The sequence below is a fragment of the Chamaea fasciata genome, unplaced genomic scaffold, assembly GCF_029207755.1.
Source record: "Chamaea fasciata isolate MVZ Bird 193981 ecotype frontalis unplaced genomic scaffold, bChaFas1.0.hap1 SCAF_2, whole genome shotgun sequence".
Taxonomy (NCBI): Eukaryota; Metazoa; Chordata; class Aves; order Passeriformes; family Sylviidae; genus Chamaea; species Chamaea fasciata.
In genome coordinates, this window is record NW_027094087.1 from 7,171,727 (window position 1) to 7,195,802 (window position 24,076).

At 38.4% G+C, this 24,076-nt stretch overlaps 1 protein-coding gene across 1 annotated transcript in view; it reads right to left on the bottom strand.

The window, feature by feature from the left end:
* ROBO1 (roundabout guidance receptor 1) overlaps positions 1 to 24,076 on the bottom strand; it is a 297,271-nt gene that overhangs the window by 17,934 nt on the left and 255,261 nt on the right. The window contains exons 18-25 of the mRNA XM_066208404.1: positions 20,669 to 20,866; positions 17,188 to 17,214; positions 14,457 to 14,499; positions 10,694 to 10,848; positions 7,016 to 7,351; positions 4,418 to 4,525; positions 1,580 to 1,724; positions 1,020 to 1,271 (exon numbers count right to left, since the gene is read on the bottom strand). Of these exons, the coding sequence (XP_066064501.1) occupies positions 1,020 to 1,271; positions 1,580 to 1,724; positions 4,418 to 4,525; positions 7,016 to 7,351; positions 10,694 to 10,848; positions 14,457 to 14,499; positions 17,188 to 17,214; positions 20,669 to 20,866 (1,264 nt within the window). The remainder of the gene's footprint in view (positions 1 to 1,019; positions 1,272 to 1,579; positions 1,725 to 4,417; positions 4,526 to 7,015; positions 7,352 to 10,693; positions 10,849 to 14,456; positions 14,500 to 17,187; positions 17,215 to 20,668; positions 20,867 to 24,076) is intronic.

Consider the following 24,076-nt stretch of genomic DNA (forward strand, 5'->3'; position numbering starts at 1 on the left):
GGGGAGCTAAAGTAAAAGCAGATATAGGCCCCTTTAAACTACTGCCTACTTAAAAAGCAGGAACCATAAGGATGACCTAACTTCTAAAAAACCTTCTGGAAAATACTATAAATATCCAGTAAGTTACGTTGAAAAATCAAAGTTCTACAGTCTACTCAGAAAAATCATATAAATTTCATTGCATGAGGCTTGCATTTTGCTAAAAATAGAAATTCTACATAGAATGCTGCAGGTAAGTTTATATATTTGTGGCAACAAATAAGATGTGCAAACCACTGGAGGAAAAAGATAATAAAAGCCCCTCATTTGGGATGGAAAAGCTGTGCCTTCTCAACAAAAGCCAAGAGATGTAAGCATCATACATAAAAGGGCTCATTCAGAATTCACTGTTTTATGGGAGAGATGCTGTGAGAGTTTATATGCAAAACAGTTGTAAAAGCAACTCAGAGAGGAAAAAACATTTCCCTGTAGCAGATATCTGTCTTTATTAATGTTGGTCATTCCTTTAAATAAGGTTAGATGGAAATGTTAAGAAAATTTTGCAAGCAGTAATTTCCTGTATTAGGATTTATGAGAGGAGGAAAATCTATAGGTTATATAAATTATATATTTATATATATTCATACATATTGGTGACAAGTTAATTGCACAGTTACTGTGAAATAATGCATGCTATTTTATGGTAATAATGCAGTAAATCTATTGGAAACAATGGAACTGTAATTATATGGTAAGCTGTGTTAACGATACCACTTTAATAACCCGATGACTGTGAATTCAACTTATGTCAGCATTGTACGTACCCTAAAGTGATATACTGCATTTCTTCCCATGGTACAATAATAAAGCAACTTAATTACCTATTTCTGAGGTTAAAATAGTTCTAGTATCCTGGATTAGAAGTTAAATAGCAACAGAATAACGGGGAAATTGTTGGCCTCACTAAATTCAACAGGAATTTTCAGTGGGGCTCGGACGACTGCCATCACATCTCTCTCGCTACATTTGCATTCACACACCTCCGGTCAGGTTGGTGTTGTGTGTGTCCCAGATCCTCCTGACAGTCCTGTAACATGGGCTGGAGTTCTTCCTGGGGAGAGGGGGTGAGAGTGGCAGTTGACTGATGGCTATAGGAGACAGCGGCTGGAGAGGAAGCTGCTCCTCGGACAGGTGGAGTAGGACCTCGCTCATCTTCTTCCTCTTCCTCTAGCTCATCCTGCTGCAGATACATCCTTGCAGGTGGCACAGGACAAGGAATTTCTTGGTCATAGCTAAAATTAATTTTTTAAGAAAATAAGGACTTAAATTTGCACTGTGTAATTAGCATATCTGATACATGTATTAATAGCCCAGAAACAAACCACTTTTCTCTGAGCTCTTGAGAACAGCTCAGTAAGGATGTGCTGGGTGGATGCACAGCACTGCCACTAAGTGCTCTCCAAACTGCCAGGCTACAGCTCGACGAGCAGCACCAGAACAGTGCTGGAGGAAGGTCTCACTGCCAGCTCGTAGGGCAAATCACACTTCAATTAACTAGTGATTAAAGTGGGAGGTGGACAGTGCCTTCCCTCTTTCTTACCTTTCATCCACTGAAAGACTGTAATCTTCGCTGTTGCTGTGGGGAGGTGGATGTGCTGGAGGGGGTGGGAGGAGATCTGCCCAGTTCATGCCAGCTTGCTTGGGAGCCTTTGGGGTCCGAGCACCCTTCTTGTGTCCTTGACTCCCTGGGAATAAAGAGCAGCACATATTTGTAACTCTTTGAAGTCTCTCCTCAGCACTAGCTATGAAAACCAAAACAACTGTAGTCCCTTCCCAGATGCTCTTGCATTCTTGGAGAATTTACTGTTTTGCTCAGTTCGGAGCAAATTTGCATTCCTCCTTTTTACACTAGTTTGTGCTTGTAGCCCCTTTGTAGAATTGATCTACATTTTAAGTGGTTGAATTTAACCAGAAAATTTACAAAGCATGGGAAAAAACACATGGGATTCAAAACTTTAATTTTTTAAATAAACAGTCAAAATGTGATAAAACCATAAATTAATTTTACAAGCTATGTCATTAACAGTGAGCTTCCTGCTTCTGTTAATTACATTAAAGATTATCATCTAAAACAAATGAGCTGTAGACATATTTTCTGAAGTGCCTTTATCCTATTTAATTGCCAGAACCTAAAATACAATATGATACAGATATGATCTATTAAAGTTCTACTGTTGCATTAAGTCACTGAATATAGGTAATTTGTACTTGTCCACTGAAACATTTTAGGCACAATGAAATTACTACTTTTAGTCCAAATGGCAGGTGCAGTTGAAAATAATTGCTGGAAGAACTAAAATAACAGAAAAAAAAATAAAGATCGATGAAGTATTTCACAAATGTTTTCAACTACTATTACTGGAAAATTACAGCTCATAATAAAGCAATGCAGCTTTAACAGCTCAAATAATTTTGAGTAAGACCAGTTATTCAGATAGTCTAAATTTTTCAGTTTGGACATGGCTACGACGAGAACTTGCTCAACCATTGTTCCTTGGTATATACATGTTTTAATCCTTCTTTGCTATTGTTACACCTTTATTATAGATAAATTCCTTTTATGTAGATAAAGTCACTGTGATTTTGAGTATGTTTTAGAATCCTTCACATTTCTCTCTTAAACTGAGGCATGATTTTATATTATCACAGTAAAACGTTATATACGTAATTAAATACACTGCAGTGAGATTTAAGAAGGTTTTTTTCTTTTTATTTTTACTTCTGCTGTCTCAGATTTTCCACTCTTACTGACAGTAGTTCTGATTATTATTGTCCCACATTAGCTGCCAGATACATGTTTTAGCTATGGACAGTTGCTTTTGTGGTAACTCAGTATGTAAAGCAAGACACTAAGTATCCCAAGGCGACCTGCATTCTGCATCCTAAGCACCATGATATATACATGGTTCAACACAATTATTTATTACTTTGTTCACCTTTCTTCACTCCTGCTCGAATCCTTGGCATAGGACTATAAATTGTTAAGAGTTAGGAATAACCCCAACAGGTATCAGCATGGAGAACACCACCCTCTCATTTTTAATTTGCATGGTTCAGACCCCTGAGATGCTTCATGCTGAATTTCAAGTTTTAACATCATTGAGCACAGGCTCAGCACCACATCCTGATCTTTCAGACCTGGGAAGGAGCAAAAGGCTGTCTCCTAGAACAACACTGCTGAGCAGCTGGGAGAATTGGGAGCTCTGCTTATCTCATCCCAACCACTGGGAATTCAGATCATCCAGAGGCACAGCAGGGCTCATCAACATATTTACGACCCTGCTGTGCCTTGGTCAGAATCGGTCAGGACAAAGCACAGGTTGGGATTAAGGCAAGGGGACTATCAAAGGCAACAGCAGTAGAGAATTGGAAAAAGTCTACATCTTGATTAGTAGACAAAGTTCAGGGCACTCATGACTGTGACCATAACTAACCCTGGAACTGGTTTGATGTAAATAAACACAGCCTGATGGCATTGTTTATTACATTTATGGTACTTATGGTACAGCCCCAAACGAAGCCTATGTGTAGTTTCTGGTTTAGCTCATACACCTCTACCAGAAATCAAACCTGGAAGTGAACAGGTCATGCTACAGTGATAAAACATAACTTTTGAACTAAAACGTGTTCTGTGGTCCCAAAGCAGAGTGCAAATTCAGTGCTGTGGTCAATATAAAAAGCTGTTTTGTTTCAAGATTTTTACTGAGGATTTTTAGATTGTTTGTACATGAGATGCCAATGAGAAACAAAATTTAATTATCTACCACCACTATCTAAATGATGTACAAAAATAATTTTGACATATACTGACTATAAAATTTTATGTATGCCTGAATACTTTTTTACGCAATGAAATACATGGGTTTAATTTACAAAATGAAAAACTTCTTAAAGCAGCTCTGTTGGGTATCACTCAACTGCTGTGGAATCTTGAGCTGGTTCATGAATTGGGTAAGTAGACCCAAGAGATGAGAAAAAAATGTCACTAAAGGACCAGGAAGGTAACACATAAATTAAAACCTTTTTTCTTTTTTTTTGGTGACAGTTGGAAAGAAATTGCTTTGACTTGCCCATCTGGAAAACATAACATTATCCAATACGCCATTAGCATTAGGAAATCTAACCTCCATTTGAGTTCACCACTTTCACAATTTTGGAAAATCAGTTACATAACTGACATTTAGATGACACTAAGCAATCATGAGGATGCAACAGAAATATTGGCACCTATTGGGTTGGTTTTTGTGCTGTTCAGCTTCTACTGTTGGTGGATTCCTTCCAATCACTCCTTCTCTAAGCCCAGTGAATATTGCTAACCATGGCTACAGCATTCAAACACCACAAAGCCTAGGGCTTGGAAAACACTGCAGGTACTCACCAGATGTACTACTGCCTCTGTCTGAGCTGTTGTAGGATCCACCTGTATTCTGGTCGTATGACTGGTTGTAGGGAATAGTTGGAGCAATGTTGTCATTTACTCGGTAATCTGCAAGTTTAATGGCATGGTTAATGCTGCCCTTCAGGAACACATCTACTTTTATACACTTGCTTTATAACACAGAGTAAGATCTCCTGAAATTAGCGAACTAGAGACAAATTCATTCTGTGGAAGAAAAATCATCCTGCAATCATGTTTTATTTTTATCTTGCCTCTTATTGTAGGCTTGGGGGAAATCATGGGAACGTAGTATCTGCACACCTAAAATGCAGCAAAATGGAATTCTATGTACAGGGTTTTCACAAAGCCTCTGCAATGATCAAGACTCAATGAATTAATAAATCTAGCTAGCCAGCTAGCTAGCCGGCTATCTATCTATCACCTGTGTGAGCATTTCACATACAAATACTGTCACCTTGACTGCTTTTCCATGGTCTTGGCCCAATTTATGCATGCAGGGCAACCAACGGACTGCAGGAGCTACTTTTGGTATTTCAAAGGTGACACACCCACACAGGAGTCAGCGCTGTATGACAAGGGCTGAATGATCTGCAGGAGCAACAATGCAGCTCCAACTGAATTTAATTTACAACAGAAGAAGTCTTTGTTTCAGGTCTGCTGGCTCCAAGAATATTTTTTTTTACACTGGATCATGCAGGTTCTACAGGCCTTTTTTTGCTAATAGCTGTTATGATAACTTTACTCTCCAGTTCCAAAGCACTCAGTATACACTTACTACTTCTAAATCTAGATCTGACAACCAGATCTGTAAAACTTCATCAGAAGTAAAATGTTCACCTAGCAGAACAATACTCTTGTGCTAAAAAGCAATTACAATTTACAGAGAACAGAAAGGAGGTAGGTTACTCTTCATACAGCAAATAAAACTGTGTCATAAACAGAACCACTGGACATAAAGTAGTAACAATGAAGCACAGCATGTAACTCATCAAAATAGTTACCTCCCATCACAAAAGCTATAGGTATAATCAGCAGCAAGATGGCTTTGACTTAGGAAATGAGAAAACCAAGATCAGAATATTGACTCATAAAATAGCAAATCAAAACAAAAATAAACAAAACTAAGAATTCGGTCCCCATCTGCTGCAGAAATGTTTGCGATAATGTAAGCATGGGAAAAAGAGCAAAATGATAAATTCCACACCAGAGTGTATTCTGTAATAGTTTCTCAGCCTAGTTGCATTCCACAGACCACGCTGAAGCCCTACATACCGCATATGTTTACACAGAGGATAAACAGTAAATCAGCACTCTGAAATATGTATATATGACTGTCAGCAGACAATGCTTTAAGGGGGCCTTTCCACACTACAATATGCTAGAGAATATGCAGCTGTAATATACACAGTTTGAAAGATGCAGTATCTTCCAGCACATAAAAACCAAACATGTTTTAATTCCCAAAGAGGTACGTAATACACAGTTCGTGAAAGAGAATAATTACAAAAAATACAGCTTTCACCCTCTAGTAAGGAGCCAAAACCCTTGAATTTTCTGTTGGCATGTTTATGTCAAGGGAAGGTGTGACATTTTATATTGCCCTTTGAACTCCTCTGTGAGTAGATGGGTCCGGTAGAGAAATCAACATTCCTGTAATGAAATGTTTCTTTTTACTAGATCACTTATCACTATGCGAGCACTTGAGTTACAACAATCCATGCAAAAAGTTCCAAGTTAGAATGGGTCCAGCTCCTAGGGATACTGTTTTGCAAATCAGGTTATTAAAAGAGGTTGCATGGTAGCCTGGAGGACTAGAAAGAAGAAATCACATACCTATTTCTTCCAGTTCCCACACAGTGTATTAAAGAGACATGCCTTCAAGGCCTCTAAAGCACATTCTGATGTTTCCCGTTAACACTGAAATCAATTTATTTTTAGCTTCTGGATCCAGAGACTTCAGTCAGGGTAACACAGGAATTTAGCTTCCAAAATTGTGTGCAGTAGCATTGCCTCTCAATATGAGAATTGAAGGCTTGCTAGGAACAAGTCTAAAATGAATTGGATCACTCCATTTGTGTCCCCAGTGTACAACACAATACAATTTTACAGAGTTTGATATGCAAAATTTCATTCTTTAACATGACCATGTAGATTTAATGAGTCTCCATCCATGACTGGGAAGAGTGGGTTGACCTATTTAAAATTTAAGGTAGAGTATAATCTGACTACCATGCATCTGGCTCATGAATAAAATATCTGGCCTCTGTCCTAACCAATCCCTTAACTACTATCAAATTTAAATTAATCTCATATCCATAGGAAATGTATTTTATTTAACTCTTTTCTAAAGATACAGCTTGTTATTTTTTACAATAAATTCAATATCAGAAAGGTTATTGTGGTGCTAATTAACTTTCTGACACTGCTTACGGTGTATTTCTGAATCTACAGAGGCAGAAGTCTAAAAGCATGACAGAAGCCTGTAACTGCTGAACCTGAAAGCTCTAGACTCCCAGAACCAGAAGGTCAAAACTCCTCTGATGCCTAAAGAGGAGAAACAAGCTAAAAGCTCTTCACCTTTGTTTAATTTGTTTTGCTCCATAATGTTGTACTGTATGGGTGGAACCTCTTGCTTTTGCTGAACAGAGGGTTTCCAGTGTTTCTCATTCGTGTCCCCGCTGCCACTGTTAACATTATTGCTGATATTGGACTGGATGAGCTGAGTGGTGGCATAAGGAGTGGGCTGCCCCGGCTGGCTGACAAATCTTCCGTCCTTTAGATTTGGACTATTGAAGGTTTTCATCTCATTGATTTTGTTGCTGAGGTCCACGTCCCCATATACAGTTGACTCAGGCAACATCAGGTTTGTCTGCTTGTTGTCCAGCTGATTGTTGTAATTTGCTATACAATCGGCTAACCACAGAGGAGAGAAAAGAGAAAAGGTCATTCTGTTCGCCCATGAAAACCCCCTCTAACATTTCCTTTCTGCACAACTACATGGCTTGAACCCACGTAGCAGACACACTGAGGCAGAGACACGGCCATTAGCTATATAATTTACAGAGTATTATTTACCTTATACACTACAGCTCCAAAAGTAGGGTTCACTGCTCTGATTCACTGTAAATTCAGACCTGCTGAAATTGTATCTGCAATGACTTACCTTGCTGGGCTTTTCCACTGTGGCCATACAAGCATTCAGGTTTTTAGACATTATTCTCATAGCAGTATGTATATTCAATTAGTATTTGTGATTAAAATCACTTGAATTGCAAGGAAAATTGAACCAATACTTAATACTGGGAGTAACTAAATAAGACCGTCATTTCATGTCACCTCAACAGTATCTAGACACTCCTGGATTTGTGATAAGAAACAGACATACAACACGTTTTCACAAAACAGACTTAAAAATGATTACATATAATAAGACAAAGAAAAACAGCACAATGTAAAAGGTAACTCAGTACCCAGTAACAACTCTTTATTTGATCGTTGTTTGCTTGTACAATCTTATATTTTTACTTGAAACAAAAAAAAAACCCCCGCAGTAAAGCAATCTGGAATTTTTTGCTGATTTTCAGTTGCTTTGTATATTGCAAAAGATGTAATAGCACAGTAACACATTGTCCTGTATTCTAAAGATATATTGTATAGACAGCATGAATTCATTCTTCTGACATTTACTGCATCCTGAGACCACCACTTCTTGCAGACAGTGAAGTGACATGTGCTGATGCTCTGGCCGCTACTGCATGAAACAGTGTCCCTGCCTTGCCATGTTCTCTTGCCACTGTGTGACAGGAAGCCCACACATCTTTTTTCCTCTCCACATCCAGTCCACTGAAAGAATACTGAATGCAGTAAAGTACCCTGTGGGTCAGCAGCAGGAAGGCTTAGTGGAACTAGCATTCAATGATCCTGAAGCAAAAAATTCTCATTTTCCAGTTGATTAATGCATCAATAATTACATAACACTCACAAGGAATATAGTTTCCCTCTTTTAAAAGAAGTGGTATTTATGCTAATGAATTTGATTCAAAACCTGAAGTCCATAATGAATTTACTGGAGAGGATGGCAAGTCAAACTACATACAGAATTCAAGATTTAACCATTACTCTAAATGAAATAACTAGGAAACACAGAGGACTTTCAATTTCAAAAACATTCCCTAACACATACATATTTTTAGAGATATATTACCCAAGAAAGGGGAATAAAATAATGCTTGTGTAAGAAAACCACCAATCCACATTTTCAGTGACTAAGGAACAGTATCAGAACATGCCACATAGAACTTATCACTGCACAATTCATGCCCCCCAGCCTGCAGGTTTTTTTGAAGGTTTTACTGTTTGATATATTTTTCCTCCTTACGTGAGGTGTTATTTACTGCCCCTGTTATTTATTGCTTCACAATCTTCAACTTCTTGATTTCTAGAGTTTAAATGCTTTCATTTCTCTCACCTGCTGAAACCATACTAGTCTTTCCTCCTTCCCAAGTCTATTGTATTATACTGGGCAATTATATATACAGTATATTCTTCACTCCTGATACCTCAGGGTTTGCTAAGACATCCTTGCAGAGACACTTACAACATATATTTTAACCACTTTTCATTTGCAGCTACATCTGATTTGTGTGTAAGGCAATGCAATCAATACAGCATATGCAGGAAGTACATTTTTTACATAGACACAATAGAATTCTTCATAACAAGCACTTAAAACTGGTTTACATATATAACAGAAGATTTATCTATCTATATTTTTTATGGCATCTACTTCTGGAACAATAGGTTCCTGTTCTGTAGACTTGGAAGACAGTGCTGTACTTAAAAGCAATTAAAAATGTAGCTACTTTGCATATTCACAACTACTGAGGGGATATCCATTGCTGCTGCTTCAGAGCATAAACCAGCCCACGATGACAGAATTAAGAATATTTGGCAGAATTTCCAGGAAAGATGAGAGCACTCTGAGCACATTGTCTGACCCACAAGCTCCAAAGTTCTACTTGACAGGAAGGACACACTTCACGACAGAACCAAGCTTAATATGAAAGCCAAAATGAGGGAGAATCCACTGCAGTTCAATACAAGATGTTATAATAGGTTGCAACCATCGAAAATGTGACTTCTCCTCCTTTTCTGAATTTGTTAGTTACCAGAACTTGCTGTGTCTGTCCTTGCCGCAGTAAAATATCCCTGAATCACAGACTTTTTAATACAGATACTGGTGGATGTGAAATCCTCAGCCAGAGTGAGAGACAAGTCTCTAATGCCAAAATCTCTCACCTTGCCCTGAAGCAGCTGGCACTGGTCACTGTCAGACAGCATTAGTGCAGGAGATGAATTGCCATTACCACCACTCACGAATTACCAGCCATTTGAGCTGGTTTCACATTAATTACAGGAGGCAATGCTGCTTGGCACTTAAGACACTTCACATACTCCCCCTCTGGACTGCTGGGACATGCTACTAGCCAAAACCAGTAAAAACCAGTTGAGATGGTGGAAAAGACCTATTTCATTCCTCACGAGGTTAAACCAAAAGAAACCTAAGGTCTGTTTAAAGCAAAATGTGGAGCAATTAGCACTCTGAGAGGTACTCCCTCAAATGTGTTCCGTAGAACTCATGAGGTTTTCTTCTACAGCGCTCTGAGTTCTGCTCAAGCTTCCAGGAACTACCACTTCACCTAACATTTTGTAATTGCTTTAAGTGTGTGAAGTTAACTTCTTTACTCACACACCCTAAACAGAACACCAGCTATCCAATGCTTTTCAGAAAGGCACTCAAAGTGAAGTTCTGAGTGTGCCAAGACAGACTGGGTTTGTTGCAAGCACTGTAGCAATGCTTAATTTCTCGCTTCCCATCACATCCAAAACAGGAGGAAAACCATATTAGCATCATTTTGGTATTTCTCCTTCTCCCTCCGAGCAACAAGGATGTACAGAACAACCCAAAAATGATCTTATCTGCTCTATTCAGAAGCCTAAATGTATGAGTTCAGTGTGAGTTTTGGCAGCAGTGAACTTTGCAGGGGCTCCTTAAGCCTGCTACAACTACACAAAGAAGACCAAGAAAGGATCCAAAAAAGGGACGAAAAGCATAATCATGACACAGAGGAGACACCACATTAAGCCTAAAAGCATTGGAAATAAAAACCCAAACAAACCTGCACGCTCTCTCAGGTATTAGAAGCACATGCTCTGTAAAGAAGATTCCTTAGCAAGGTAGAAACATTATCTAACCTGGTCGACTGTACGTTGTAAGGTTGCTATCACTGTTGCCATTGCCAGAGGTGCAGCAGTTGATGGAGCAGTCATTGTGATTGTTCCCTGTGTTAGGCCAAGTATCGGCTAACCATGGCTGAGTGGCCGGTTCACTGATGTTTAGGAGTCCAGGCCTTTAAAAACAAAGCTTGGTCATTACAAAAATCAAACAAAAGCATTTTCACATTGCAGTGACGCTCTTCCCAAATGGTGAGATATTACACAATAATACCATGTAACAAAAGGCTTGAGCACTGAAAAACACAGCTTGATTCAATTATTTAACATTTTCGAGTCTCCTGTCTAACCTGCTCCTCGCTAAATCACTCAAGAGTGAGCAGTCAAGGGCAGCATCAGTTCATTTTGCTGGACTACACTATATGCTGGTGTGCAACATTTACCTGTCACTTTGGCTTTCTTTCTTTAATTTTTTTTTCCTCTTAGAAGGTTGCACTTTGATTTTTCTGCCCCTTCACCCTTTCTTAAAGAAAGCAAGGTGAAAAAGAGGAAATAGGCAAGTCAAATAAACAAAAAAATTCACACATGGAAGCAGGCTGGATACGCATAAGGTAGAGCTGAATTTAAATGTGAATATTCCCAAATTCTTGGTTATTTATGGAACAAGTTCTCCTCACCATCAGATAGTACTACTGTGGTGCATCAAAGGGAACAGCAGGTAACAAAAACCTCTGTGGCGTGGGAGCATTTGGATCTCACTAACCATGCTGATGGGGTGACACACACTAGCCACTCAGCTCCTAGGAGAGCTTGAGATACTTGGGAATACCGACCACCTGAAAAACATCCAAGTATGAATGCTGCATCCTGGCTGCATTTGGAATAAAGTGTACTCCTGCCATCAGCAGAAAGAAGCAGCATTCCTTGTTCTCTAAGCTGCTGGATTTTTGTAGTGAGTGTGAAAGGCTCTCTGATGAATGTTCTGTAGAATCTTTGGTGGCTCTTCAGATTCCACGCTAACAATGCATGTTACAGTCCCACACAATTTAAAATTGCCTTTGATAACTAAGGGGCTTTTAAAAAACAGGTAATTTTAGCTAAGGTCACATACACATCCATGAACACAGTCCCCTCCTCTTGGGATTTAACAGGCAACTTTCCATTTGAAATAGTGCAGAAACTATTTTCCATAATATTAGATGTGATGATCTTCAAAAATAAAATATGCTAATCCTCTTAAACTGCAAGTTTAAAATACAAGCTGCATGCAGTTATTTGTGGGGGATAGAGTCTGTCAGTGCTGCAGGCTTAAGTCATAGACTCAGAATGACATTTAAAAGATCTATACATATATGTGTATATATATATTTCTGTACTGCATATGTCATCTGACAATTTAACATAGGAGGTGATGAGGCTTGACTTGCTGTCAGGCTTACAAACCAGCCAATATGCATTCAGTAAAGAAATATTTTTTTAAAAAAATCTAAAATAAATATACAGCTGTGTAGGCCTGTGAGCATTCCAGCTGATTTGAAATTTCCTGCCTTTTTCCCTACACTCTGTTCTTACAATGAACCTACACCTCAAGGCATTTAGTGGAGACAAAGCACCCCAGAATATTTCAACACTCTAAAGATCTGTGTACTGGATTTTTGCGCAGAGAATTAAAGATCCTTTGTTTCTAAAATTTACTTTGCATTCACACCTGCTGTCATGCAAGAAATGTGTTGTGATGTATACAAGCTGATGAGAATTCTACTAATTGGAGCCATTTAGGTAGAACTGTAGGCAAGAGATGCTTGCATTACAGCTCCATAGCCTGGTGATGATTTGATATCATAATTTCCAAAGATCTTTAACCTTCGCAGCTAATTTCTTGACTCCCTGAATTACTGGACGGGGTCTGAGGCAGGGGTGGACAGAGCCAAGTGGCTGTGTGGGTGGTAGCTAGAGTCAATCCAGCACAGTCACCATTATTCAAATCCGGTCTAGAAAAGGGATTGCCACAGAAATGGGTATTTTTTTCAGCATCACACAAATGGGCATTACGTTGAAATATATCACTGTGACATTTTCAAATCTGAAAAATGCTTTAACATGCTCACTTAACTGCACTTGGCAAAAAATGCTAAACCTTTCCATAACACTGCAAATATAAAGTAAGGAAGTGAAAACCTTAGGATTGCACCTCAGAGGATGATTTAAGATGCAAAAATAACTTTTTTTTTTTAACTGAAAAACTATGAACTATGTTTCACATTTTACAAAATAAGTTAAATCACACATGCTGTCAATGCTATATACGCATATGAACAAAACCAGCGCAGATGTTTGCACCTTGAATCAATTTCATTGTTAGATTCTGGCACTGCTGCTGAACACTAGGACAGTAAAATTGAAGTTGATTCTCTAGAAATACCAAAATTACTGTGCATGATGTAAACACTTTTGGGTTCATTTCTGTTCTCTATGTGAGAGTGTCTCATCTAGCCTGTGCTAAGGGAAGAGTGAGAAAGCACCGTGACACAAAGAACACAAAGGATGTTGACTGAGTATCTTTTTGAATAACTCTCAGGGAAAGAGAAGGTTCATACCTCTCCTCTCCTGTTTTCTCACTGTCCTGGAGTAAGGGCAGCAACCCAGTGATTTACAGATTTTTCCATTCAAAAATCACATGGTAACTAGAGGCTTCCCTCCATGCCCCTATGGCCATGAGAACACAGCAGTACACAGTGTTGGGCAGAGATACCTCCAATTCCTCATAATATGCCAGGTCCAGCTGCAGCAGGAGCTGAATAGCCTTACCTCTGCACAGCATTCAGGTAGACTGGAAATGCTTTATTTTATGCCTAATCTTAACAATTACCAAATTTTTGCATGGTCTCGCAAATTAGGAATCACAAGATGCCACTTGTGAGCAGGAATTGTTACAGGACTTTGTTGCCCAACTGTTATCTGAGATTTTAGCATTATTTCAGCATCATTATTTGGAAAATTATTTTCAAATCTTTGAAATTAAAAAAAAATGCTGCGCTACTAAAGCACCACTGCTCTGACCTGCCTTTTTGCTAAAACCAGTATTTTTCTTCCTGAAGAAAACTTCACCCCTACAGAGGAAATGTAAATTAGAGTTTTCTCCCATGGCCATTCATTAAGTAATAACATAGACCCAGTGAACATGCCTTAGTTAAATCCTCAATCTGGAATGGACCTGGTTCTCAGAGTGGGTGGCTGTAAATTTACAACCTGCTTCCCTCTCCTTCAGTGCCCCATCTATTTTAAGCAATGCTTTACATGTTTTGCATTCACAGAAAGATTTTTTTTCTTAAAATGTCACCTTTTAAGCCATTTATGTCTTCAACAATTTTTTCCAATAAGCATTTTCTTTCTTTGTAGTATTTGTGAAGCAGCTATATTTCTTAATCTTTATAAAGGCCACCACTTAATTACTTTTACTCCCTTAATCAGGCGGTAAGCAAGGTCTTTATTTTGAAGTTAAAGCACTCCCTCTGCTGCTCATTTTTTGAGATGCAGTTTTTGCAGGTTAACAAAGCTGAAAATATTTCTAATAATGTTTCGGACGTCCACCTAAAATTTAAAACCATACAACCTCCTTCTAAACAGAGAATATATGGCCAAAATGTAAACATTAATATAATGAACTAAAACACAGCTTTGCAAATGATTATCCCACCATCACTTACAAGGACAATTGAACTTCTGGAATCCTTAAATTTATTTGCACACAATTTATACCTATAAGAATAAAGCACATCATTACCTGCCTCCACTGCTTACGGCCTCTCCTCCTCTCTGATATGTTACTGAAATAGTTGAAGATAAAAAAGAAGGAAAAACAATTTAAAAAACATACATGACTCCTTCAATAACAGTATTTATTTTGCCTTTGTTTCATTTTAGCTAAGATGATAATTGTGCATTGTTTATACATTAATTCTGTGTCTCATTCTGCAAGCTACTTCTTCAAACCCAAGTTTAACATAATACTTGTGTTGCTTGATAACTGCTAGTCCTAGCCCCAACAGGGTTTTATATTTCAGTTCTGTTCTGAGCACACACACACACATGTATTGCTTAAGAAAGCAGGAAGCCATACATCAGGTTGAACTTATTCTTAACATAACTCTGCTGACTTCAGTGGAGTTACTCTGTGGAAGAATTTAGGTCATATATTTATTTCATGAATGGCTGGATGTTAAAGCTTTGCTCTACCTTATTATTTTGGCAAGATTAAAGAGGTATCATGATTCTATAACAGACCTTGCTTCCAATGTAAATAACGGCTCATTACAGCTGAAGCTACTGCAAAAACAAATCCACTTTCTGAATGTCACTCCAATACACTCAGGGAACAAGCACACTCTAGAAGTCCACACAACCTCCACTTTATAACAGCTCCATTTTATAACATTTTACAACTGGACTGATAAATTACACTAAATTATCTAAAAATTTAAATATATAAATTTTGGCTAAAAAAACAGTCTGGCAGAAAGAACACTTTCTAAATTAGAAGGAACAGTTTTTCTAGCCTTTCATAGCCTTTCAGAAGTATTCTCCATTAACAAAGTGGATGTCCACATGCATTTGTTTGTTGGTGTGGATTGCATATCCTTCACAGGAAGCAAGATGCTTCAGAAGTTAGCTTTTAGGATGCAAACATTCAAGAAGAAACAGTGCTATAAATCTTGCAGGTTTGCATTGGGTTCGGCAAAGGGTTAAGGAGACTGCCTCCCTGCAGATGCTGATGGATTCTACACTTTCCAGCTAGGAATGTGCTGAAAACAAGCAGCCAAATTCTGCTCTTTAGAAGAACTCCAAACTGGGAGTCTGCAAGACAGAGATAAATGCTGGCGGTGATTACAATAACAGGATTAAAATGTAGGGTGCATTCCTACAGGTAACTGTTTTACTGCAGGTAATGCTACAGAGGGGAGCCTGGTTCCATTCAAAGTCAAAGCATGACTGAGATTCTGGATTGAAAAACAAGGATTTTTTCTTTTAAGTGTTTTACAAGCTTTATGTTTTTCCCAATTTCTTCTTTAAAAATCTCAAGAGCTATTTATTTTCCAGCTCTGACATATCTTAAGAAACCCTGATATTTTCTTTTAATGTTAAGAATCCAATGGAGAGAATAGATGTTACCTTCCAACCTCTGCAGAATTTCAGTGGTGTGCTACAACAGGGATTACAATAGAATCCCTCTGTTTAGCCAATTCAAGTAACAGCAGAAATAATAAAGAGTTTGAATTATTCTCCACCGAGGTACTCAAAGGCCTACAGAAACATTGAGGGCCACTCTGGCTCATGCTGAACAGGAAACAACTCCACTGAACATAACAGGCTGACTTGTGAGAGCAGGCACTCTCCAGTTTGATTAAAAGCATGTGAGTGAGACTCTAACCCAGCCCGATGAGAGTGGATGAGTGCAGGCACACTCAGGGTTTGCTTCCTCTGTGGTCCAGCTTGAAGGATGTAACTCAGCTGCTCAGATTATCACAGGGCTGATTAGGAGCTAATATTCCCTGGGGAACTGCAGAGGAAGGGGGGTGGGGGGGTGGGTTTTACCCTGCCTGGATATACACATCCTGCAAGTCTCACGGGTCTCTTGTGAAAACGGAGGGTTTAGAACAAAGGAGGAAGAAACAACCTGCCTGTTCACTCAGGCTGTAGCTAAAGGAAAAGCAGAATACTGATGGGTGCAGAATGCTGTTGGATTTTATCTACTGCAGAGGAAGAGCTGCTCAGCTGCCAGACTGTAGGACCCACTGAAGGTCAGCTCTACAGGATGGAAAGGCTCTCGTGGGCTTTGGTGGGCTGTGGTTAAGATTATGACATATTTTGCGCATTTCTAAACAAAACCAATCAGAAGGTGATATAAAACTGACACTGAATTTGAAATGCACCTCTTTTTAAGCTGAATGGAATAATTATTTTAAAGTTTCATAGCACAATACCATTTAAGGCAGCAAGCAAAGAAATCTTACTGCTGTAACACTTTGATTGTCTGTATCTTCCAAAGCAGACAGCTCTGAGGTCACTGGATTAATGGAGAATTCAGAGGAAAGAAAAGGAACAAATATTTCACCAACTATAATCTCAGAGTCTCTTTCAAGTCAGCATCTGGGCTCTGCTAAGTCATTCCTCCTCCATCAGAAGCACCTTTTGCATCACTAGATGTGGGAGGCCACACCACTCGCTTGGAATATGCAGGAGCCCAGACTGTACAAACTGACAGGATCATGCTACAAAATGGCATGCTGGCGTGGAATGGTGTGCTATGAGATGGTACACACAAACAGAAAGTATTGTCAGCCACAAAGCAAATGCACACTACTCAGAGAACAAATAATGATACCTGTCATTAATGACACTGTTTAAAACAAACCCTTCAGAGCAGCTGGGCTGGTTGGTTATGTCAGAGAAAGAGAAATAGTACCACAAACACATGCTTCAGTAACAAAGAAGGGGGGAAAAGTGCAAATATATACCTGTTGGTGTGAAGGTAAAAGACGGGACTGAAAAATCAAAACAAAATACAAACTGGTTATTAAGCTGAAGAGAGAAAGGGAAACATACCACATTAGTATAAATCTAGCAGACAGCTGAACATAAAACAAATATATATATAACTAACCCGCTAGTACAGTCACATTGATGTAAAAAATAAAACTAAAATTGAAATTCAGAAAGAAGATTTTCTCTGAAGGTACTGTTCTGGAAAGGAAAGAAAAAAGGGCAAAAAAAGCAAAAAGCTTGATATTCTATTGTGCTCCTGAGGGAATGGGACTGTGGTTTAGCCTCTAAATGCCTCTCAGTTTGGTATTTTAAGTTTTTTTTTCTGGAAATCCTAGCACAAACAAACCCCTCCCCACTGTTAATTATTCTAGAATGCAGAATGACAAATTCCTTAACAAAGCCTTATCAAGGTCCTATTGAATCTTATCTGCAGTTCACTAAGTAAATGCTCATTACACTGAACTAATAGACACACTTAAGTATTCAGTAAGGAAATAATAATCATAAAAAGGAACAAAGAGAACTGCTGTTTTACTGCCTCTGAATCAAGAATGGCATCAACTCTCACTGTAATAAAGGCACTAAAATCTACTGCAGCAATTAATTTTTGTTTTCAGAGAAGAGACTGTTAAACAGAGTTATTATCTTTCTTTCTTAAATAATCACCACCACCACCAAAAAAACCCAAACCTCCCTAGATGTAACACCTTTCTACCTTCAAACCCTTGGCTTTAAGAGGGAAAGGTTAACAACAGAACAATGACACTGCTTGACAATCTTCTCTGTCACAGCTACTATAAATCCTCTTTGGATCAATAGGGTCCCTAATCCAAATACAGAGCACCAGCATCTGCTCTTCCTATCAGCACATGCTCCCCCTCCTGTTGACAAGACAGTATCGTTTTCCTCTCATTGCTGCCAGAACAAGGCTAACATTGCCCTTTCTGATCTAAGAACAGCAAAAGGTAAGAGAAACAAAATATTCACTAAAACAGCCTGGAGACAGAAGGTGATCAGCAAAGCCAGCACAGAAAGAAAAGGTTCTGGCTAAGAGAACAACTTCTTTATCTTATTTTTTAAGAATTCTAAAGTTTGTGGGTAGTGCAGTGTGTCTTGTCATAATTTAAGATATGCTGTAGGTTTGCCCCCTTTTTACCAAGCCAATTAATTTCCAGGGATACGACACTAAGCAAAGAAAGAAAAATGGAGCATTGGCCTATTTCAGGCTGCATTTGCAGCAAAGCTCTTTATCTTGGGAATACCACTGTATTTGCTTTGAGCTAGGCCTTTTCACATAGTCAAGTTTAATTTAGTTACAGTCAAAATACAGAATCATAGTAACAAACTTTCATTAAAATAGAATGGGCATTTAAACCTGAGCTACTCCAAAGAGAATCAAGAATCTCAAAATTAATTTGCAGTCACAGGGACACGAAAAATAATCTTAAACTACTGTCTCGCTGCTCTTCCGTGAGTTAAGTACTAAACCTAGTTTAGTTTCTTAAGGAACTGAGGAGGTCCAACTGAAAGAAACCTTATTGCTGCCACATGAAAGAATGACTTAATTCTTAGAGCTTCTATTAATAAATGCTTCCGAGTGTGTAAGACTGCTAGTACAGTATGTATGTGTGGGAGTAATGAAGTATTTTAACAGATGACAGGCCTGAAGCTAAATATAAAAATAAATAAATAAATGCAAGACTGAAGAAAGTTTGGGCTTGCAGTGATGACTTGATGAACTGCAGAGTGGCAAACTACTTTGCAATTCATATTTCACTAAAGAGAGGTTTTGTCTTTGAAGAATACTTGATACCAGAGATACATACCCTACTTTTCTGTACGCTTTCATTTAAACTCCCCACGAGTTACACAAAAGATACTTTTACAGATATTGAAAAACACAGCTGTTTTGAACAATAGCTGATGTCATTGAAGTAATCATTTTTAAGGACAAATTGTATGCTTTTTGCTTAATCATAGGTAGTGGTGAAAGCACAGTGATGTTAGTGTGATAGAGCTGTAGAAAGGCAGTGTGGCAGCATGCTATTAGTAAAGCAAAACAGCGCAGGCCAGTGCAGCACTACGTGGGGGCTGTCCTGCCTAAGAAATCCCAGCAGAACACAATCAAGGGTGCAATTCCTTCCCAATTTCCTTGGCTGTAACTACACTGCAACCACTGTGCCTGGAGTCCACAGTGAGCCCGGGTACATCAATAGCACGGAGGACATCTCAACTCTGCAACACTCCCGGAGGTATTTCCGTGCTTCCACTCACTCATTTGCTATTTTTAGCACTTTTAGCTTCTTTTACATAGCAATGTATTTTTTATATATATATATATATATATATATATGTATGTATAATGCTGCTGTTTAAAACCATTTGTGTTTGATTTGCCTGTCTTGCCCACAACACATTCATTCTCGTGGACTAAAGAAAGTAATCTCTGAAGACTCTTTCATACACAAAGGTGTGTCCACCTTTGAAACCTAGGCCTGTCTTCTGATTTCTAATGTCAAATATAATCCCACTAGGTCTTCAAAAGCAGGATCTCCCATTTTCTGATTCATTCCAAAATTTATGGTTCCTGCTCTGCAAGTGCCTGTGAGGTACTGCTTTGAGATGTAATGAACTGTAGCTCATTGAATTCAACTTTAATTTCCAGGCTCAACCTGAAAATTATTTGATCTGGAGGAGTCAAGTTTTCATTCCAGAAGATCCTCCAGGTGGAGATTCTAGTTTTGTTTGTCAGAGAGTGTACTGCAAAGCACTGCTTGACCACTGCCAATGTGATATATAGGAAGTCCCCATAACATGAAATAACATGAAATTGAGGAGTGCTTTAAGTCAGCCCCACTGCTGCCATTCTAACTAAACACAGATGCAGGACAGGGCAGCCCCAGAACTCAGACCCAGCCAAGGGTCTCACAAGAGCATTTATGAAAAGAGTCTTGGAAAGCAGACTGACCATTGTGCTTTTGCAAACAGCCCCACTTCCCCAGAACAGGAGAAATTCAAGTACCCACACTCAGAGTGTTACTGCAGTGCACACCACTGTTAGCACTCCCAGCAGCAGGCAAAGGTCTGAATGGGGGGACGAGGAGCTACCATCCACTTCAAATGGCTCCTCTTCACATGATACAGAGTCAGAGACCAAGTGCATATTGGAAGCTCCTGGCCTTAAACCCATCTTTACACTTCTCATTTCTAGGAGTATCTTTATAAAAAGCTACTCCTGGTATTCAGCTCCAGACATGCTCTAAAGCCAGACTCAGCACGTCATGTAAATATTGCTGCTCTCTGCACTGGCTCCTGACCTACACTTCATCAAAGTACTGAAGGAAGCTGCTAATACCTCATTTGAGCCTGAGAAGAACAAGAGACTGATGACAAAATAAATAGGCAGCAAACAGGCATTCAGCAGCCAGCAGACTGAAATAGATAATAGGGCACCTTTTCTGATACCAGCGTAGGTACTTGTGAGTCCATTCCTCTTCTTCCTGTGGCGATACAACCAGATGCTGAAGACCATGAGGATAATCCAACAGGCTGCTCCAATCCCAGCAATAAAGGCAGGCTGCTTTACTACATCAGAAATCTGCTGGGCTAAACTAACTTGATCTTCTGAAGACACAGGGTTTCCATGAGAATCTGAAACAGAGGCACCCGTAACAGCCAATTAATTTGAATGAACAGCTGTAAAAGGCAGCATAAGAAGACCTGATATAATTGCAGTCCAGTTTCTCAAGGTAAAAAAGTCAAGACTGCCCTTCAAAATCTCACTTTTACAGGTCTAGACAGAAGTGGTTTGTTTTCTGCACCAGACAGGTACCTCCAATATCACTGACTTTTGTTTGCTTACAAAAGCTGCTAAAATCAGGCTACCAGGTATACAAATAGAAAGGCTCCTAAATGACACACCTGTGGACTGCTTTTTTTAAATTATTTTTCTTTAATTTTAAAAAAGCAACACCAGCTTCAGAAAATTATTCAGAAGATCAACAAAAACCACACCATGTTTCATAAAACATGAGTAGCAATGTGAATGGGTACAAGTCAGCTCCCCAAACGTCCACTCTAAGAACCAGCAATTGCAGTTACCAATTCAGACTACATTCACATGAGGTTGGTATTGAGGGATATATTTTAAGCTAGCAGTTCTTGATAGATTACTTAAATCTTGTATTACACAGTCTAATGTACTGCTTGCAGTCTCTCAGTCTCTAACTTTGACCTCAGTTTAAAAAAGACTGAATATTTAAAAGGATGTAGAAAAGTAAAACTACAAAATAACCAATCCTGCCCCCTTAAATACAGATGAAAAAGCTAAAGGATAAATAAAAAATGATTTATGAATTGCTAAAAACAGCCAAAGAGTCTCATTAGTAATGAACAAACAGTGCTTTTCAAAACCAGTTTAGCTTTAAATAACCCACATCAAAATAAAGAACATGTATTTTTCCACAGATTGTTAATTTATTTTTTTTTTTAATAGAGACAGCACCTTTAAGAATTGGTCTTTTCTGCTCGGTCTGTACTGAACTTTTACAGGAACCTTGTAGGAACAGCAGTAAGAAGACCCAGTTAGTGACCAAGCTTTCTGACTGAAGTGAAGCAACTCAAAGCCAAAATACTGCCTTCCTGATGTTTCACCACCACAGTGAGTGCTCACTGGAAATTTCATTACTGCACAGGGCGAGGGCAAGAATTCAAAGCCTTTGCTCAGAGCGGATATTGCTTTACACATTCCACAGCCTGGTCTTTGAAATACCTACTTTTACTCCTGTATAAATCCAAGAGATAGTTGCTTTATGCTATTGGTAGTGACATCGAATTAGGCGATGAGAGAGATTAGTGTTTTAAGGAGAAAGGCGCTGTTATTAATTCTATTAACATGAACTATATAAAAAAATTAAAACCCACTTAGTATCTTTTCACTATGAACTGAATAATGAATAGAACTTTTTGTCATGATGACATCTTGCATTATTCCAAAACAAGTCTATGAAAAATATAAAACACTGCAACAGAAACAAGAGATGGAATCACAACAAATTATTTCCTCTGAAAAGGATACCTTTTTGAATGGAAAAGGTTCAATTAATAACAACTTCTTCTACTGAAGGATTCCAAATTCCAGTTTTTGTGACCTTGAAGTCAAATATCTGTTTTGCTGAGAAATCACCCCTGCCTTTGACTGCTACCTTATTGGAAATTTTATTTCATATTTCAGCTCTCTTCATCTTCTGTGATCCTAAGTGCACTGCCTGGCCTGAAAGTTCACCAGGCAGACTCATTCTTTTCTTACTAATACACTCTTTGTGTCTGCTGGGTTTATGGATTTCACGCCTATTTGTGCAAGGTTAAGATGGGTTGCTTCAGATTTTATGGAGACAGCCAAGTGAAGTTCCACACAAGCGGCCAGATGGGCTTAAATGTATAAAGTATACTGTGACCAATGAATTAAAGCTGTCATCTCATCTTTTGTCTCTCTGCAGCTGAGGCCATATTAAGATACAAAAACTTGCATCGTCAGTCTCCTTTTCAAAATGAGTAATTTTTGTGTTTTTAAACAGCTACAGTCCCTTATACAACTTAATGGAATAGAATAAAACATTTATGGAGAGCCTCTGGTCGTGAATAAATAAGAGTGATAATTTTTTTTGTCTCATCCTTAAAATATATATTTTAAAACAATAAAATATCTATTTTAAAATAATAAAAGGAGAAAAAAAATCACCAACTCAAAACCCAAATGTTTTCCAAACATGTCAACGATTCAGTCATACAGAAAAACAGTACTTCTAAACACAGTTTGCATTACTCAGTCAACATGTGTCTGAATTTTGTAAAATCCTGAAGACTCTTTGACTGCTTATTATCCCAATTTTTGATTAACATTAATTTCATGCTATTTTTCCACTTGCCATTGCACATGTAAGAACAGCATAAAAAGAAGCTTTCTTTTAAGAAATTAGACTTCTGGCACATTGATTATGGGTGGACTATTAGAGTCATTACATAAGTTGGTATAGATCAATGCACATGGGAAAAAAATACATCTATGTTCACATACAATCAGACAAACAGCACAGGAGAAGAGGAGATGGAAGGGCTTTCAAGAGGACACAATTGATTGAATCCTACTCCTCTAATAATTCAAAAAATAGAAAGTAAGCTAAATATAAAGAGAATGAAATTTAGTGTCCTCCTCATCACTAAAAACTTCCAGGAATATTAACCTGGAAGCCCTTCTTTGAAACAATAGCCCTAATAGCCCTCTGAGATCCTGAATGATCAGTCTTGGAAATAACTCTTGAACTAAAAAAATAAAATGAAATAAAATAAAATGAAATGAAATAAAATAAAATAAAATAAAATAAAATAAAATAAAATAAAATCTACTTTTTCTTCATCCCAGGAAATTTCCGGAACCTCGACTGGTCTATAAACGGTTCATTATGAACATTCCTGTTCCTGCCTGCACTCTTCAGGGAGATGTGCCAAAACAATAAGTGAACATAAACATTCCATGGCAAAGTGCATCCTGCTGCCAGAGCAGCAGCCGCAGCATTTAATGTACTTGGAAATCTTGGAAAGGCCTCAGAGATGTTGGAGCAGGCTGATCCCACAGCTCCCTGAAACCAGCATATTATCACAGTGACTCACCCCTTCTCCTACCCCAAGATAAGAGCTTTCTTTTTAATCACAGATAATGTTGCCATGGCTTTTGCTCACAAGCTACTTGATTTGAATGTCTTGAAGCTCCAAGTTTCAAACTTCAATGGAAACTAATTAGAATTTACATAGAGAAGAACTGGAACCTCTAATCCTCTAAGGTTAAATATTCATATAAATAAT